Source organism: Podarcis muralis, chromosome 15 (genome assembly GCF_964188315.1).
Source record: "Podarcis muralis chromosome 15, rPodMur119.hap1.1, whole genome shotgun sequence".
In the NCBI taxonomy this organism is placed as follows: Eukaryota; Metazoa; Chordata; class Lepidosauria; order Squamata; family Lacertidae; genus Podarcis; species Podarcis muralis.
Window position 1 is genome coordinate 36,869,019 of NC_135669.1, and position 17,497 is coordinate 36,886,515.

At 45.5% G+C, this 17,497-nt stretch overlaps 2 protein-coding genes and 1 non-coding gene across 4 annotated transcripts in view; 1 reads left to right on the top strand and 2 right to left on the bottom strand.

Moving 5' to 3' along the window:
- Window positions 1–1,277: 1,277 nt before the first annotated feature.
- Window positions 1,278–6,213, bottom strand: TMEM97 (transmembrane protein 97). Its single transcript, XM_028708628.2, has 3 exons — window positions 5,820–6,213; window positions 3,132–3,276; window positions 1,278–1,633 (listed from the first exon to the last, which is right to left on the bottom strand). The coding sequence occupies exons 1-3, from the start codon at window positions 5,943–5,945 to the stop codon at window positions 1,383–1,385; spliced, it is 522 nt and encodes a 173-aa protein (XP_028564461.2). The 5' UTR covers window positions 5,946–6,213; the 3' UTR covers window positions 1,278–1,382.
- A 667-nt stretch (window positions 6,214–6,880) lies between these two features.
- LOC114586017 (U6 spliceosomal RNA) lies at window positions 6,881–6,987 on the top strand. The gene has a single exon (XR_003704032.2). It is a non-coding gene; the product is annotated as a U6 spliceosomal RNA (small nuclear RNA).
- A 3,261-nt stretch (window positions 6,988–10,248) lies between these two features.
- Window positions 10,249–17,497, bottom strand: part of NLK (nemo like kinase) — a 98,473-nt gene continuing 91,224 nt past the window's right edge. The window contains exons 8-11 of one of the 2 annotated variants that reach the window (XM_028708935.2): window positions 16,203–16,289; window positions 13,288–13,486; window positions 12,498–12,597; window positions 10,249–11,418 (exon numbers count right to left, since the gene is read on the bottom strand). In XM_028708935.2, the coding sequence (XP_028564768.1) occupies window positions 12,500–12,597; window positions 13,288–13,486; window positions 16,203–16,289 (384 nt within the window). In that variant the 3' untranslated portion in view covers window positions 10,249–11,418; window positions 12,498–12,499. The remainder of the gene's footprint in view (window positions 11,419–12,497; window positions 12,598–13,287; window positions 13,487–16,202; window positions 16,290–17,497) is intronic. The other variant, XM_028708934.2, reaches the window with a different exon arrangement.

Consider the following 17,497-nt stretch of genomic DNA (forward strand, 5'->3'; position numbering starts at 1 on the left):
AGGCTCAGTGGTTTAGACCATAGCGCCACCTGCATCCTTACCATTTTGCCAGTGCAAGAAGTATAGTACCAAGTGACTTTGATACAACGCCATGTCTACAGCAGGGATGTCCAACCAGTAGATTGCAATCTACCGGTAGGTCCTTGGCTGATCCTGGTAGATCACGGGATCCTTATCGTGTACTAAAAGTTAAGGGGGGGGGCTAAAAAAACTGCAATCCTCCCCCCCAAAAGCTCAACAACTCTGGGCAATCCACCCACTCCATGCACACTCCTCTCCCCTCCAATGACAATGGGTAGATCACTGCCCGTTTTTTTAATACTGGGAGTAGATCAGTGTCTCTTGGGAGTTGGAAATGTCTGGTCTACAGTATTTGGTTTGCAGAGCGGCAGCTCATTCAGACAAAGCTGCTCTTAATCCCTCGCCCTGGGGGAAAGGAGAAGCACACGACCCCTTTCTTCTGCAATATCCTGGGATAAGAATGGACCAAGAGGGTAATAGATTAGCATCGGTGCTCTTTCGACACACACCCGGAGGAGAAACAACCTCTTTTACCAGATCAGCAGGTTGTTTCGAGGGCAGGACGTCGATTTGGAAATGGCCAAATTCTACTTCCTCCTTGGTAAATAACGAGGGGCTTCAGTTATGTCAGGGATGGAGGAGCTGGGGGCCAAAGAGAATTGGAATAATAGAACTGCCCAGTTGGAAGGGACGAGGGTCATCTAGTTAGTGCAAACCCCTGCAATGCAGGAATCATTCTGCCCAACGTGGCGTAACCCTGAGACTGAGTCACATGCTCTCCATCTGGCCCTGGGACTCTTCCCCAGAAAACATCCTTCACTGGCCCTGCTACACACCCTCCTCAAGTGTTGCTGCCGGACTGAACTATGTCTTCCACTCTGAAAGGCCTTCTTGCCTGTCTGGATGGATAGGTATGAGCTTTCGTGTGCATGCACACTTCTTCAGATACCTGGTATCTTCTTCAGATACCAGGTATCTGAAGAAGTGTGCATGCACACGAAAGCTCATACCAAGAACTAACTTAGTTGGTCTTTAAGGTGCTACTGGAAGGAATATTTTTTGGTTTTGACTATGGCAGACCAACACGGCTACCTATCTGTAACTGGATGGATAGGGTTTGGGGGGGGGGTGTTTGTGACTGCACACTGGCATGTGGCCCTCAGAAGTTTGTCCAGAAGAAAATGTGGCCCTCGTTCCGCTAGTCCCTCCACTCCCCTTGAGCTATACATCGATCCACGTCACGGACACCAAAACAATTTTTTTTAAAAAAAACCAAAACATTTTATTGGCCCAGTTTGCGAGCTTCTGGATCCAAGGGCTGACTCCTTCCCCCTCTAATTTTAGGAAGAATCCTCGCCGGCTTATTTCTTTTTCCTTTTATCCACCTGGTTATAGAGGGGGCTGAGGAGCATCGTGAGAAGAATGAGGCAGGGAATCAGGAAGTAAGGGCTGTAAATGGCGCAGAGAGTCAAGCGTTCGTGCAGCGTCTGGGGCGCAGGGTGCTTGGACCGCGAGAAATCGTTGAACAGGACGTGGCTGAAGATGGGGAGCAGCGTGGTCATGACATGCGTTGCGTAAATGATGGCCGGGATTCGGATCCATTTGCAGTTGCCTGGATTTTTTTAAGAGCAGAATTTAAATATTCTTCAGATCACATCGCACATGCACACACATGCTAATCCTGCTCAACAACTCTCCCTACATTATTATTATTATTCAAATTTGTATACTGCCCTATACCCATAGGTCTCAGGGCAGTTCACAACACAAAGTTACAAAATAAAGTCACAAAATACGTAATAAAAATAACTAAAACAATTAACAATACTGATGGATGCAAACTACTAAAAAATGGACACTGCCCAACAAGCCCCTAACCAATCCCCCAACCCACAAATACCCAAATAAACATATAACGTTTAAAAACAATTTAAGACAGCCCCGCCCTCCTTTGCATCTCACCCAAGCCCCCATCCCCTCACAGCTCCTTCCAGCAGTGCCCCATAGCCTTACGGTTCTTCTGTGTCCCTCCACCCCTGCTTTATTCAAACTTCTGCTGTTGTTTGAAACCACCAGTATAAACCCCGCCTTCTCTTCTGCTCCCTGCCCCCACCACAGCTGCATGCAATCCAAAATTGCGATGCGGTGCAAGAAGTCCTCCCACGGGGGCTGCATGATGACAGCCTTCAATTATTATGTCTATATGAAGGTTTATTTGGTGTTACTGCGATCTACTCCCACTAAAAAAAACAACTGGCATTGATCTACCCATTCTATTGACCAAAGTTGTTCAGCTTTTTTGAGGGGGGAAGACCCAAAATTTTGAGCTTTTGGGGGGGGGAATCAATCAAGGTCACACAGTCTACCAGGGTCGACCAGGGATGCCCCGCAATCAACCAGTAGATCACGATCTACCTGTTGGACATCCCTGGCATATATATACAGTCGTACCTCGGGTTACAGCCGCTTCAGGTTGCATTTGTTCAGGTTACGCACCCGCCGAAACCCGGAAGTACTGGAACGGGTTACTTCCGGGTTTTGGTGGTCGCGGATGCGCAGAATCGCTAAATCACGCTTTGCGCATGCGCAGAATCGCAACCCGGGCATGCGCAGATGCACCGCTGCGGGTTGCGAATGTGCATCCCGCACAGATCATGTTCACAACCCGAGCATCCACTGTATATAAAATTATCTGTTAAAATGCAGATCAAAACACTAGTTGGGTAACATTAGCAAAAGCTGCTGAGCTATTGGCCATAATGTTCATGAGAACCTTAGAAGAGCCCTGTTGAGATCAGGCCAAAGGCCCATCAAGTCATAGAAGCATAGAATTGTAGAGTTGGAAGGGACCTCTATGGTCATCTAGTCCAACCCCCTGCAATGCTGGAATCTCGACTACGGCATCCATGACAGATGGCCTTTCAAGCCCTGCTTAAAAACCTCCAAGGAAGGAGAGTCCACAGCTTCCTGAGGGAGACCGTTCCACTGTTCTCATGCCCCCTGCCAGAAACCTTGAAGAGCCCAGACAATACTGGGCTAGATGGACCAAGCTTCCTACATTCCTAATCACAAGTGCTTCCCCCGAAGCCCACCCCAATTGGCGCACCAACCTTTCCAGAAGGCATAAGCTGCAATAGGGAAGAAAGGCAACTGCAGGAAGGCTTCGCAGACTATGAAGGCCCTGAACCAGGCGGGGGGGTCTTGCATCATGGGGTCCTTAAATGAAACCGTGTACCAGCTTGTCAATTCTTTCAGCTTAGGGAGAGAGAGGGGGAAAGGTAATGTTAGCTGCAGCTAAAGATAAAAATCTCCTGTCTCTTATTTTGACCACTGTTAATATGCCATCAGTACAAATGGCTCTTTAAAGATAAATATAAGCAAAAAGAATAGGGGGGAACAGTCACATAGCCGCAGGTCACAGAGATCTAGCAAGCCGCGGTTTATTAGACCCCTCTTTTCTTGTCTACGGCTTGTTAAACCACGGTTTCCTGTTACATTTGAACTTAATACTAATATTGGATTGCAAAAGAGAAGATGAAACCAGGATCAGATCAGCCACCTGCCCAATCTGCAATAGGGAGATATTACCCACATTACTGGAGACTGGGAAACCGTGGTTTAATCTGGGATTACAATTCAATGTCATATCAATATGCATTTCAAGCAGCATCATTCCACTCTGAACAGGTATGGCTTCCCAAAAGAACCATGGGAGTTGCAGTTTGTTTAGGGTGCTGAGATTTGTTAGGAGACCCCCCCCCCCCCGATTCTCCCCACAGAGCTACAATTCTTAGAGAGTGGTTTAACAGTCAAAGCTCTCTTCCCATGAAACTAGGAACTGTACCTCGGTGTGCGGGAATAAGGGGTCTCCCTAACAGCACCCTTAACAAACTACAACTCCCAGGATTCTTTGGGGAAAGGCATCGCTTATCAAAGCGGCATGATCCTGCTCTAAATGTATAGTCCATATGTGTTTTCGTTTCTTGCAGAAGAACGCCCACAATAATATTCTTAACAGCGAGATATTAACCGCATAATCTCAGGGATCTTTCAGCAAGCACTGGCAAGGACTGCAGTCAAGAATTCAGGCACATTGACCCGAGGGCAAAAAGCTACAGGCGCAGAGCAAGCACTCCACTTGGTTTTATAGGCCCTGGATTATAGAATCGTAGAGAGGGAAGGGACAATGCGGATCATCTAGCAACACTGGAATATGCAGCGGTCCTATATAGGGATCAAACCTGCAACCCTGCAGCCCTGTTCAGGGGAGTTTTTAATGTGTGACATTTTAATGTACCGTATTTTTCGCCCTATAGGGCGCACCGGCCCGTAGGGCGCACTTATTTGGGGGGGGGGAATAAAAGGGGGGGGGGAATCCCCCCCTGAGCCCCAAAGAGCAAAGAAGCCATGACAGCGAGCGGGATGGATCCCGCTAGCTGTCCTGGCTTCGTTTTTAGCCTCGGGGCTGGGGGTCCAGGAGCGAAGGCGAGGTTGCGCAACCTCGCCATCGCTCCCGGAGCTTGTGGGGCTGGGGGCGGGGGAAGCCCAAGCTTCCCCCGACCCCAGCCCCCAGAACGGGTCCGAGAGCGATGGCAAGATTGCGTTCAACCTCGCCATAGCTCCCGGAGCTTGCTGTCCGCAAGCCTTGGGAGCCCGGCGGGAAGTCGCGCCAGGCTCCCAAGGCTTGCGGAGAGCTTCCTGAAGCCTGGAGAGCGAGAGGGGTCGGTGCGCACCGACCCCTCTTGCTCTCCAGGCTTCAGCGAAAGCCTGCATTTGCCCCATAGGACGCACACACAATTCCCCTTCATTTTTGGAGGGGGAAAAGTGCGTCCTATAGGGCGAAAAATACAGTATTTTTAATCTTTGTTGGACGCCGCCCAGAGTGGCTGCAGAAACCCAGCCAGATGGGCAGGGTACAAATAATAAATTATTATTATTAGCTCCACGCTCTAACCAACTGAGCTTTCCAGGCTGGAAAGAGGAAAGCCTTCTGCATGCCGACCATATGCTCTGCCCTTGAGGTACAGCTCTTGCCCCTTTGGACTGTGTTGCAAGACGGGAGCTGCATTCTTAAAAGGCACCTTGGAAAGAAAAACGACAACTAATCCAGAATGCGGCAGCCAGACTGGTGACTGGGAGCGGCCGCCGAGACCATATAACACCGGACTTGAAAGACCTACACTGGCTCCCAGTATGTTTCCAAGCACAGTGTTGGTGCTGTGTTGGTGCTGACCTTTCAAGCCCTAAACAGCCTCGGTCCAGTATATCTGAGGGAGCGTCTCCACCTCCATCGTTCAGCCCGGACACTGAGATCCAGCGCTGAGGGCCTTCTGGTGGTTCCCCCTCACTGCGAGAAGCCAAGTTACAGGGAACCAGGCAGAGGGCCTTCTCGGTAGTGGCACCCGCCCTGTGGAACGCCCTCCCACCAGATGTCAAAGAGGAAAATAACTACCAAATTTTTAGAAGACATCTAAAGGCAGCCCTGTTTAGGGAAGCTTTTAATGTTTAATAGGTTATTGTATTTTAGTGTTTTGTTAGAAGCTGCCCAGAGTGGCTGGGGAAACCCAGCCAGATAGGCGGGGTATAAATATTATTATTATTATTATTATTATTATTATTATTATTATTATTATTAAAAACAGCACAGCAGACAAGGGCGATCCTTCGCTTTTTCTGCCTAGAAGCAAACCTCACCCCACCCGCCGCCTTGCAGGAACGGTAATAAAAGCTCCATTCCCCAAGTTTAAGAAAGTACGGAAGGGATTGCAGCTTGAGCCACCCGTCCTCGGTTGACTTACGCTGCGGGGGTAAAATCCTGCCCCCGGGAGCGATTGCAAATCGACCAGCAGCGTGATGGGGATGTGAGTGAGGAAATAGAAGGCGAAGATCCATTCCAGGAGGCGCGTCGCTGCCCCAGCCGCCATCGCCTCTTTCTCTCTCGGTGCAAAGCAATGAGCTTCCCTGCAGCAGCAACTTCTCACCCGAGATCGGCCCACTTTCCTCCCTCCTCCATTGGTTTCTCCAAGAGCGGGAGGGGTGTTTCCAGCCCCACTTTGCGCCCGCCCATTTTTAAAAGGGCTGCGGAATGCGAAGGGGCCGGGCCGCTTCTTGCAAAAGGAGACGGAGCTCAGCGCAGCTGCCACGGGAAAGGGCTCGGAAGGCAGCAAAGCCGGCGCAGGGAGGGAAGCGGTTGCGCCGGGAATCCCCGAAAAGATGCTGTGCCTTTAAAGCGCAGTCTGTAGTTCGCCTCCCGCAGAGTTGCAATGCCTAGCAGCCCTTTGCAAACTACAGTACCCAGAATTCTTTTGGGGGGAGGGAAGAAAAGTGCTTTAAAGAGATAGCGTGTCTTTTTTCTTTTCATTTTAAATGCTCTTAAAACCGTATAACAAAAATAATCTACAGATACTAAAGAGAAAATAAAAAATAAACACTCATTCATTCCTTGTTTGTTACTTATTCTGTACATCGTTTTGTAATTAAGTTTGACATCACCTCCGATATTCTCTTTTTTTTAAATATTTTTTTATTGATTTTCACAAAATTATAAACAAAACAAATAAACATGAATCATAACCTTATTAAAATTACACTTATTAACATTGTTAAGTGACTTCCTCGCTTGGTTGAATTTCCATGCACTTCCTTTTAACGGTTTTCCAAATCAAAGTTCTTCTGAAATTTAACTAAAACATTAACATCCTTATATCCTTTAATTTTAAAATTAAACATATTGATTCATCACTTAACTTATATGAAATCCTAAGCCAATTAAATATCTGCAAGCTATTTCCAATTAATCTGACCTCCGATCTTCTCATTATGTTCCCGAATTAGATTCCTTAAACATGCACTTATTTTCTTGATTCAGTAGCACATATACTAAAACTGGAACGATACAGAGAAGATTAGCATGGCCCCTGCGTGTCTGCAGCCTTCATTGCAGCTAAATAAGAATAGGATATTTTTGATAATAATTCATTGCACTCCAGGAGGCACAGAACTGTTGAGCTGGGGAGGGTGGAAGAAAACTTAAAGAGTGGTGGTGTGATTAATAGCTTAATGATGTCCTGGTTAGGCTGAAAGGCAGCAGCTGCCCAAAGGTCACCCAGGGATCTGAGCTCTGGTCTTCCAGGTCCTAGTTAAGACACTCTAACCCAGCCTTTCTCAACCTTGGGTCTCCAGATGTTGTTGGACTACAACAGCCGTCATTGCTAGCCAGCATGCCGAGTGGTCAGGGATGATGGGAGTTGTTGTTCAAGAACATCTGGGGACCCAAGGTCGAGAAAGGCATCTCTAACCTCTATACCACAATGGCATCCCAGGGTACACACCAGTTTTAAAAGCATCACCAGTCACTTGGGTACCATCAAAACCACTGTGATTTCCTATTAAGTTCCCATCAGTGCAATGGGAAGCTAGCATAGCATAGCAACTTGGATGAAGCTCATCTAACCTGACATTCAGACAGTTCGTCAATTCCTGCAATTAAGAGAGAGATTGTATTACTCTCTTGCCTGCTGTTAGAACCCGGAGCACACCGAAAGAAAGGAAAACAAAACCCCACGCCATTTTCAAGATGTATTCCATGAAGATGGGTCCATTAGGACGAACAGGGTACTGCCCCACCAACCTAAACTCAGCCAGGCTCCATCTGCCTGTTTCCTAAAAAACAGCCCATGGTGTGGGCTTTCCTCACAGCTTCCTCCTCCGCCTCCTCAGTTACCTTTGACAAACTCAGCAGTGCGGAGGGTGGGGACAAAATGAGAATTGGTTCTGACTTTACCTGCTGCTTGGGCTTCCTGCCTTGTGGCCCACCAAATCCACTACTGGTTGTCACTACTGGTTGGAACAGCAAAGTTATGGGACGTACTTACCATGGACAATACAACTACTCAGCCGACAGCAATAACCAACCCCAAATATACTAACAATTTATTGGAAGTGTGTGGCGGGGAAATACAACCCCCCAGATGGGTTTTTCGCCAATACGATGCAACAAATCCGAAACGACCTGTGTTTAACCTCAATTGTTCCTTTATTAACGGCACACAAACCATCCTTTGATGCATTCCTCTTCTTCCTATGATTTGTATGTTTCTAGTTTTACAACCAGACGGGCAAAGTTGAGGAGTCTTGGAGCATGGATGAGATGGTGATGTATGGGAAGAGGTTTTTGGATGTGCGAGGCAAAACGGACAAGCTCCACTGTTGGCACTCCAAATCCAAAGGGTTCCAGAGGGGCACTTAAAATAAATGCCAGTTTAGAATAAATCCAGTTCTGAATAAATCAGCCCTAAGAGATTAAAATGTTTTGACTGTTCAATTGGGGGGGAGGAATAAGACAAGGCAATGAAAGTGCCATAGAATGTGCTTCAAAGTGCTGTAGGGGCAATGCACATGCCAGAGGAATTGTGTACAGGTTTTTATATGAAAAGGGACGCGGGTGGCGCTGTGGGTTAAAGCCTCAGCGCCTAGGACTTGCCGATCGAAAGGTCGGCGGTTCAAATCCCCGCGGCGGGGTGCGCTCCCGTCGTTCGGTCCCAGCGCCTGCCAACCTAGCAGTTCGAAAGCACCCCCGGGTGCAAGTAGATAAATAGGGACCGCTTACCAGCGGGAAGGTAAATGGCGTTTCCGTGTGCTGCGCTGGCTCGCCAGATGCAGCTTGTCACGCTGGCCACGTGACCCGGAAGTGTCTGCGGACAGCGCTGGCTCCCGGCCTCTAGAGTGAGATGAGCGCAAAACCCTAGAGTCTGGCAAGACTGGCCCGTATGGGCAGGGGTACCTTTACCTTTTATATGAAAAGCACATTGAAGGGCTGCAGCTCAGTGGCAGAACATCTGCTTTGTATGCAGAAGGTCCTTAGTGCAATCCCTGGTGTTGCCAGGAAAGGCCCAGAGCATTCCCAGTATGAAATCCTAGACTGCCACTGCTGCTGCCAGTCACAGCAGACAATACTGAGGTAGATGAGCCAACGGTCTGACTCTGTCTAAGGAAGCTTCCTTATAGGATGGAAGCAAGCAAGAGCAAAAGCTCCCTGACAAGCGAAATCTGCCCTCCCTATGGTAGCCTGATGGGCAGTGAGGATGGAGAATAGTAGTAGCCTCACCCACTTTCAGCTTCTATGGCTAGATCAGCCCCGACTAACCAGGAGGCCGTTAAGAAATAAACTCTACCCCCAAGAGGAATGCAGCCCTCCACAGGAAGGAAAGTCTCTACCCCTGCCCTTGAGGTCCACATCTTATGTAAGTCCAGCAGCTGGCATGCAGCCTCTGAATGATCTGCTCATTTGACAACTCCATGTAGCAAACACAGCCCAAGACCCACATCCAAGAACGTGGATTCAATATAAAGGAGAAGTCGGCAAGAGAATCCACAACCCGCCTCGGCCAGATGGAGAACAGAAGACTTAGTCACGGTGCTTCTTTTGTTTGTTTCAAATGTCACATTTAATGTTTCCACCACTGTACTTCAAAATCTACATTGTACAAAGTGACCCGCAAGTGTGCCACATTTAACAGACCAACCTCTGAGATTTTACCTTTCATACCAGTGTCTTCTTGGGCTCATATTTAAGTTAAAACACGTTTTCTCATTCATTCAAGTGAATTGAAATGCTTCAGTTGGTTGTTGTTGTTGTTCTTGTTGTTTTTAATTCCTCAGGAGCCACATAAAAAACAAAGATATTTCATCATCTTTGTTCGAGAAATTCAACGTTTGTCTCTTTCACAGCAAAATAATTACTTCATTGAAGTTAAAACTTCCAAAAACATAACTTAACTAATAGTATTCAGTTCCAGCTCAGATCACTCTTCTTGAAAATACTCTGCTAAATACAGATAACTTACAATAACTTTAACAGTTAATTGTCCATGACAAACACCAAGGTTTCTTTTTCTTTCTCTCTCACTCTCTCTCTCTCTCTAAATATCCCAGACCAATGTTCAAAATTTAAGACCATCCATTCATTATTTCTTTGTACAGGTGAAAAACAGTCTTCAATTTTTCTTGCCTTTTTTAAATATAAAAGTTGGGAGGGACATTCAAGTTTCAAGTCTCCACACTGAACTTAAAAATAAAAATAAAAATCATGTGGAGGTAAACAAACCAAGTTGTATACTCCAGGAGGTAGAGGCCTTCAGTTTGTGTTCATATATATATATACACATATGCACAGAATAATTCAGTGTTTGAACAGAACACACACAAAAAAAGGAGTTAGCCAAAACGTAATAAAAGTCATTTACTACTGTGACATTTCAAGACTTCCACAGCTTTGCCTATGGACACAAATACAATTAACGTAATTCCCTATGTGCTTTTTTTTGCGTTTTTTGCTTTTCTTTTTCGCTGACTGTCCAGTGCAGAATTAAAAAAAAAAAAAAAACCCACAATGTTTCACAGACCTAAAAATGTGCAAGCTACTTCCTCTCTTGCACTCTCTCTCTCTCTCTCTCTTTACACAGCAATGGATAGCAAGACTCTTTGACATTATTAGCCCCGGAAATGGAATTATTTACACACATTTGCAGATGCACGCAGGAGGTGGGGTAGAAAGGGATGGTTTATGTAAGAAAAGAGCAGAAAAAACTTCTAATAAAAATAGATTAAATATATATATATTTATATATATTTATTTATACCAGAGGAAGGGGGGTTAAAAAGGAAAGGGGGAAGGAGTCTCATCTCTCCCTAGTCACAAACTCATTCTTTCTACTCGCAACATCTGATTGGAAAACAGCACACAATCACCCCCACTAGTGAGAAGCTATGTATAGGGTTCTTCTAAACTGCCAGATGACACTTGCCCACAGAAGCTGGGCTATTGTCATCAGGTGGGTTTCATGATTGGTCACAGTTTTAAAAACTTCTGTACTCCCTAAACTTTTTATTCTCTTGTTTTAGAAAAAAATCCCTAATCTTCAGGAATGGCTCAATATCAAAAATGACTTATCCACTTGGAAAAAAAGAAGAAGAAGAAAAGCCCCATCATTTATTTATTTTTAAAGCAACTTCCCCACCAATTTGGTTCAAACCCTCTGTTTGTTCAGAGCCAAGCAAGATTACAGCTGCGCTACAATTCATACTTTAAAAACAAAACATGTGCAACTCTGGATAAAATAATTTTTTTCTTCTCCTAAAAGCACAACCCCACCCGTGACAGGAATTTTAAAAGCCTAGTTAACATTTCTAAGTCTTATTCATATATCATACAAGGATAGTGGTTGTTAATTTAAAACTTCATTAGTAAAATTACAGTACAAGCATGATTAAATGTCCAGAATTGCAAATCCCAGAATCCAGTGGAAAGCTACATTATGTCTTCAGTAGTACATCTTCCACGTTTACTCCCAGACCAGTGGAGATGGCGGCATCTCGGACGGCTGAGCGACCGTGGAACTGGAAGGCAGAAAGACACAGAAGATCAGCGTTCACCTGCAAGAGGCCACAGGAACACAGAGAAGGCCACGCCGCATACTAGCATGGCAGTGGCACTTGCCACATGTCTGTGGGGCAGGGCGCGGGGCGGCAGGAGAGCCTTGGCAGCCAGAATGCACAGACTGCAGAAGAAATATTGCCCCCTGATTTGAGAGGTGTGACTGTGGTTGCTCAGAGACAGAGAGAGAGATAGTAAGGCCATATGTTGCAAAAGAAGGATCTGCCTCTTAGGCTGTATACATTCCATACACTGAAAGCACATCCATGCCCACCAAGAGATTCATCTTAACTGTAGTTTGTGAAGGTTCTTCTGAATTTTAATTTGGTGAGGTGCAAATTATAATTGTCAGGATTATTCAGAAGGGAAATGTGCTTTAAATGTCCCTTTGTCTGAACGCTGTGCTCTTGCCTTACCTATTTCCCATTTTGGCTCTTGCAACCTTCCCCTCACATCCCAGTTCCCCTCACAACTCTCCTGTCAAGAGCAGGCTTACTCAAACTTGCCCCTCCAGATGTTTTTGGCCTACAACTCCCATGATCCCTAGCTAGCAGGACCAGTGGTCTGGGATGATGGGAATTGTAGTCTCAAAACATCTGGAGGGCCGAGGTTGAGGAAGCCTGGCCAAGAGGCATTCAACCCCCTTGTTGATCACGGCGTGTAACTTAATTCCTTCCACTGGCTTCCTATCCCCTTCTCTGCTTAACACCAATTCCTTCTCCTGGATGAGTGGCTGATTACCGCTTTATGGAATGCTTCTAGCACACCTGATCAAGTCAAAGAAGATTGTAACGCCATGTAAAAACCCCAAGGGAACAACTCGCCAAGTGCTCTCTGTTCCTGTTCTGTGGGGTTTTGCATGGCAGCAGCTTTTGCTGGACAAAATGTAATCATGGTAATCATTAAAGCACTCAAATAATACGTTAGGTGCATGGCTAAAGTTGTTGCAGAGCTCTTAATTCCAAAGATTGACTTCATTTTAAAAGTTGCTGCACCACTAAAAAAAAAAAAAGGTGAATGAATATCAGATGTGATTACATACAGTTACCTAATAAAGCTCTTAAAAGCAGCAGATTGCGGGTTGATGCACAGAGGCACTCTGTTTCCTTTCTGCTGTTCCAAAATGAACTGATGGATTATTTCTGAAAAACAAGAAGTGATCAGGGATGAAAGGAAGCAAACCCGACTTCACACAAGCTGATAAGAACTGCATAGTACATTAGGGTTGTACAGGGAAGCAAGAAAGTCGAGCAACACCACTTGAGAAACACAAACATTCATCAGATCAGGATGTACTGCAGGAGCCCAAAGCTCCTCGCCTCCTGTCTCAGTTTGGTTTTTCTCAAAATATTCAGGAGTTCTACTGTGTTCTTTCTTTCTTTTTACTACTGAACAATCACACAAAGTGTAATTAGAGTGGTCACCTGCTTAAAGGAAACTTAAGTTGATTAACAGCATGAGCCATGGTCAATTAAGTAAGGAAATCTCTACAGTAATTTTAAAAAACCTCTTTGCTCTGAACATGCCTAGGAAAAACAGCAGCAACATCTTGTGGGGCAGAAATCTGCAAAATGTTGAAACATTCCCATTTTGCATGTATTTCAGAACTCACAGATAAAAGAGGGGCACCTCTCATACATATAGCTGTAGTAAAGGATGCTCTCCACATTATGCTCTCCAGGCACAATGTGTACACATATTACGTATGCTCTGCTTTATACACAAATATTATACATACCTAGCTCTGTGCGCAGCTTTATCAATCTGACATAGCAACAAAGCAGTCAACAATAACCAAGAGGAATGAGACATTCCTAACCTAAAATACTGACCTTTAACCTGCCGAACAGAACTGAGGTTCTTTTCAAAAGTATCATCGAATTTGGGATTCGTGATGGGTTCAAAATCACTGGTGTAAACTCTTCCAGTAGAGGTGGAAAAACAACATTTACACATACAGGTATGATATCGCAAACGCCCTTCGTCAAGATATGGATGAGCTAAGGCATCCTTAGCGGATATTCTTTTGGACTGGAATATGAGGGGAGGGAGAGAAAAACACAATTAATTATTTTAAGGGGGGATTTTTATTTGCTCACACGTATTCACAACATGCAAATATAAAACTAATCATTTTTTCTAACCTCTGTGTACTACTACAAAAACCACTAGGAGGCAGTGTTTGCTTGAAATAGCCAGTGCTGCGAATAATTGAACTTTTCCCCACATGGCGACAGGTGGCTCATAAGTTAAACCAAATACTCTTCTTCACCCCACCCCACCCCACCAGAAATGCCTTCTGGAACAGTAGTTTTGATACTATTAAATTACTTTGTTGCAAACAGCCTCCAAGACTAAATTGACTTGCTGGACCCAAAGGGCATCATATTAAGAGCGCTAGCTGTTTATAGATAGGTTGGATTAATATGTAAAACATATTAGGTGGGGAGAGAAAGAGAGAGCGAGAGAGATGGGGAGACATAGACATCCGTTTTATAGAGAAAGAAGGCATTTTCTGGGAGTCTGTACCTGTGAGGTTCCACCCGAAAGCCTTAAATTCATCGGGCCTGTCTACTCTCCTTACCTCTTGGAAACTTTGAAAGTTCATGCCTTGCCAGAGGTGTGAGCCATTGGGGCATTGAGTGCAAGAGCTAAAGCACTCTTGTCCTGTGGCTTTTTGCCTGCAGCCCCTGAGAGGAGAGACCCCCCCCCAAGTGCACTCCTCCAAGAGAGTGTGGAAAAGTATTGCCTTTAATATCCCATATGGGAAAAAGACATCCTAGGCAATCTGGATCTTCTGTGGAGCCTGTTGCCCCACCCCTCAGAAAACAACAGAGAAAGGATTGATTTCTCTGAGGCTGAAAAAGAGGTCGAGGCTACGAAAGATCTTGCTGCCTGGGACTGCGGTGCTGCAGCTGCTGCTCTGGGCAAAGAAGCCCCTTCCCAAAGAGAGTAGGCCAGCTAGCAGGGGGTTGGAGCTCAGCAGCCATTTCTGATGCAGTGGTACCTCAGGTTACAGACGCTTCAGGTTACAGACACTGCTAATCCAAAAATAGTACCTCGGCTTAAGAACTTTGCTTCAGGATGAGAACAGAAATCATGGTGCGGTGGTGGAGGGAGGCCCCATTAGCTAAAGTGGTACTTCAGGTTAAGAACAGTTTCAGGTTAAGAACAGACCTCCAGAACGAATGAAGTTCTTAACCCGAGGTACCACTGTATTGTGATTGTAAGTTTGTATTGAACTGCATCAACTGTTTCAATGAATGTGGTTGTTGTTGTTTTGCCTTATATGCTATTGTCTTTTTGGTACAATTATAGCAATTTTAAGAATTGCTACTTTTTAATGCTATTATTTTCATATTGTGAGCTGCTTTGTGCTAAATGTTGTTGTTGCAAAACCATTGTAAAAGTATTAAATTAAAATCAAGGCAAGCCTCTGATGAGTTTGGTATGCCTTCTTGCCCCCGAGCTTCCCATACTGCTTGGTTTTGAGGGAGGGGAGGTCTGCTTCCTAAGGGCCTGTTAACTCTGGAGCGTTGTAAACCAAAACAGTGACAGAATTCCTCTTTAAGGAGCCTCTGCCATACCTCTCACCACAGGAAAAAAAACCCCCAGGCATGCCAAATATGCTCTTCCTTCCAGGAAGGTCTGAGCAAAGAGATAGGGCTTTTTGGAGGAAGGAGTAACTCATCTGCTGTCAGCATTCCACAGCCACCCTCAAGAGTCCTCTAGCCACAGGCTGCCTCTCAGTATTGCTAAAATGAAGGAAAGTCAAGGATGCTTCATGGAAAGTGAAAAGTTGAAGCCAAGAACAAAGGGCTTGAGACCAAAGAGGAAGGCACAGAGCCCCCCCACACAAGTGGCAAAAGGGAAGGGGGGGAAACCACTTGCTACAGAAAGGCAAGCGCCCACATGATGCCAATCAAGTGTTCTGCCACCAACACTTAAGCTGAAGAAGGGAGCCCAGGATGAGTCACCAAACACCTTTGCATGATAGAATCCCACTTCCCTTCTGAGGGTGGCCGGTTGTAAAGATAGAAAATCCACAGCCGGGTAGATGAGTTGAAAGGAGCTCAGATGAGCTCAGGCAACAGAACTGTTTTAAAAGCAGTGTTTGCTTGCAGAATGAAGACGACGAAATGGAGACCCATGAAGATTCACAAGCGGCTATGGAAATCTGCAAATTTGACATGCACCTGTGTTCCAGTATGAAATGGGGAACTATGTCCAAACAGCTTCGTTGAAACGGTTTTTCATAGAGTGAGGACCGGGACTCATGGATGTGCTCTGTTTAAGCCCAGTGTCTCCTACTCTCCTTTCAATGATATTGGAGCAGTTTCCCCCTTCACCTTCCCTCAAATGGGGATACTTGTGACCAAACAGTAGTTGTCACAAACCAATGGGTACAGGGTGGGCCTTTTGCAGTTGTTTGTGTGCCTCTTTCAAGATGGCTGGGCTCACGCCTTCGCACAAGGATGTGCTGATCATGCCCTGGAGCCATCCGGGCAAACCTCCTCGGGCAAGCTTTAATCATCCAAGAGGGGCAAGGGCTGAGAGAACACATGGCTGGCCGCATCGTCACAAGCACCTTGTCCACGTGACCAGGCTGCATCAGTGAATGTGGACATGGTGTCAAGATTGCTATGGAGCCAAGCGACCTTAACTCTCTGTGCACACACAAATATATTTTTTGGTTTCCATCCATTCCCCACCCTTTCAAAATGCAGAACACGAAGCACCAACTCACTGGATCAAAGACCAACATCCTACAAAGGAGATGAACGGCTTCATGTGTAGCTTGGCTGGATAATGTATACAGGACAGGAAGGGATGGCTGTGAAAAGAAAGAGAAAACAGGCTGAGCCTCATCTGATACACGCAATTCACCTTTAACATAAAAACCCAATGCAATTGTGCTACTTGAGTGAAGCCCAAATCTGAGCACAGGGGGACAGAAATGGGACAATGTGCTAAGCTCCTGTCCCCAGTCCCCATTCAAAATGTGGAGGGGAGAGGTCTGCAGCAGAAAACATCCATGTAGGGTTCTCAAGCAACTCAGATCCCCAATCATGCAGATTGTAATTCATGCGGGAAACTTTGCACGGGTAGTAGGGGCTCAGACCTTGCCCTTTCACAAGTGAGGGCAAGGCGGGAGGAGAGCTTAGCATGCCAGTTTTGTCTCTCTGTGCTCACAGGAAAGTTTCACATACGAACAGAACACCTACAGACACCTAGAGCAGGGGTGGCTAACTTGCGGCCATCCAGATATACTACAACTCCCATCATCCATGTATATGCTGTCTGGGGCTGATGGGAGCTAGACTCTAGCAACATCTGGAGGGCTACAGGTTCCACATCCCTTTGCTAGAATCCACACAGGTATATAAGAAGAGCTCTGCGGGATAAAAGCAAATGTCTCATTTCAAAAACTCATCAAGCCAATCCCACCTTCATTTTCTCATAGTAATAATATGCATTTGCTTTTTCGCAGAGCTGCTAGAAGACTCGATTTTAACTTTCTTAAATGAAGGCAGGCAGGGGAAGAAATGCAGGAGACGACCCTGCTAAAACTGAAAAAAGAAAAGGAAAAGAGCTCAGAAAAGCTCATCTTGTATCTTTTAAAGTTATTGTTAAAATAGGCCTATTATCTGGAGCAGAATGTGGGTTCAAAACCCCTCAGTATTTTGTTTCATTCAATGAAGCAAGTTTCTAGGTTTTCTAGGTTATGGAAATGTGTGCATAAAAGGAGATAAAGAGGACAGCATTTCTAAGATTTAATCACTGCAGTTCTCTTAGAATTGTGAGGGTAAACTGGAATTAACACAAAAGTGAGAAATTGGGAAATTGAGGTTGGCTGTTGAACAAAACTGAAATCATTATAACAAAAATGACCTTATTTCTATAACGAGTTAGATGGAGTGGAGAAGCCAGTTAGGTGTTTTTGTTTGTTGTTTTTGTTTTTTTGAGTGGCGGCCCTGCTAGCTGAAAATCCAAGGTCAGTTGATTCCTGCATTCCAGAAACCTGTCAGGTCTCCAGCATCT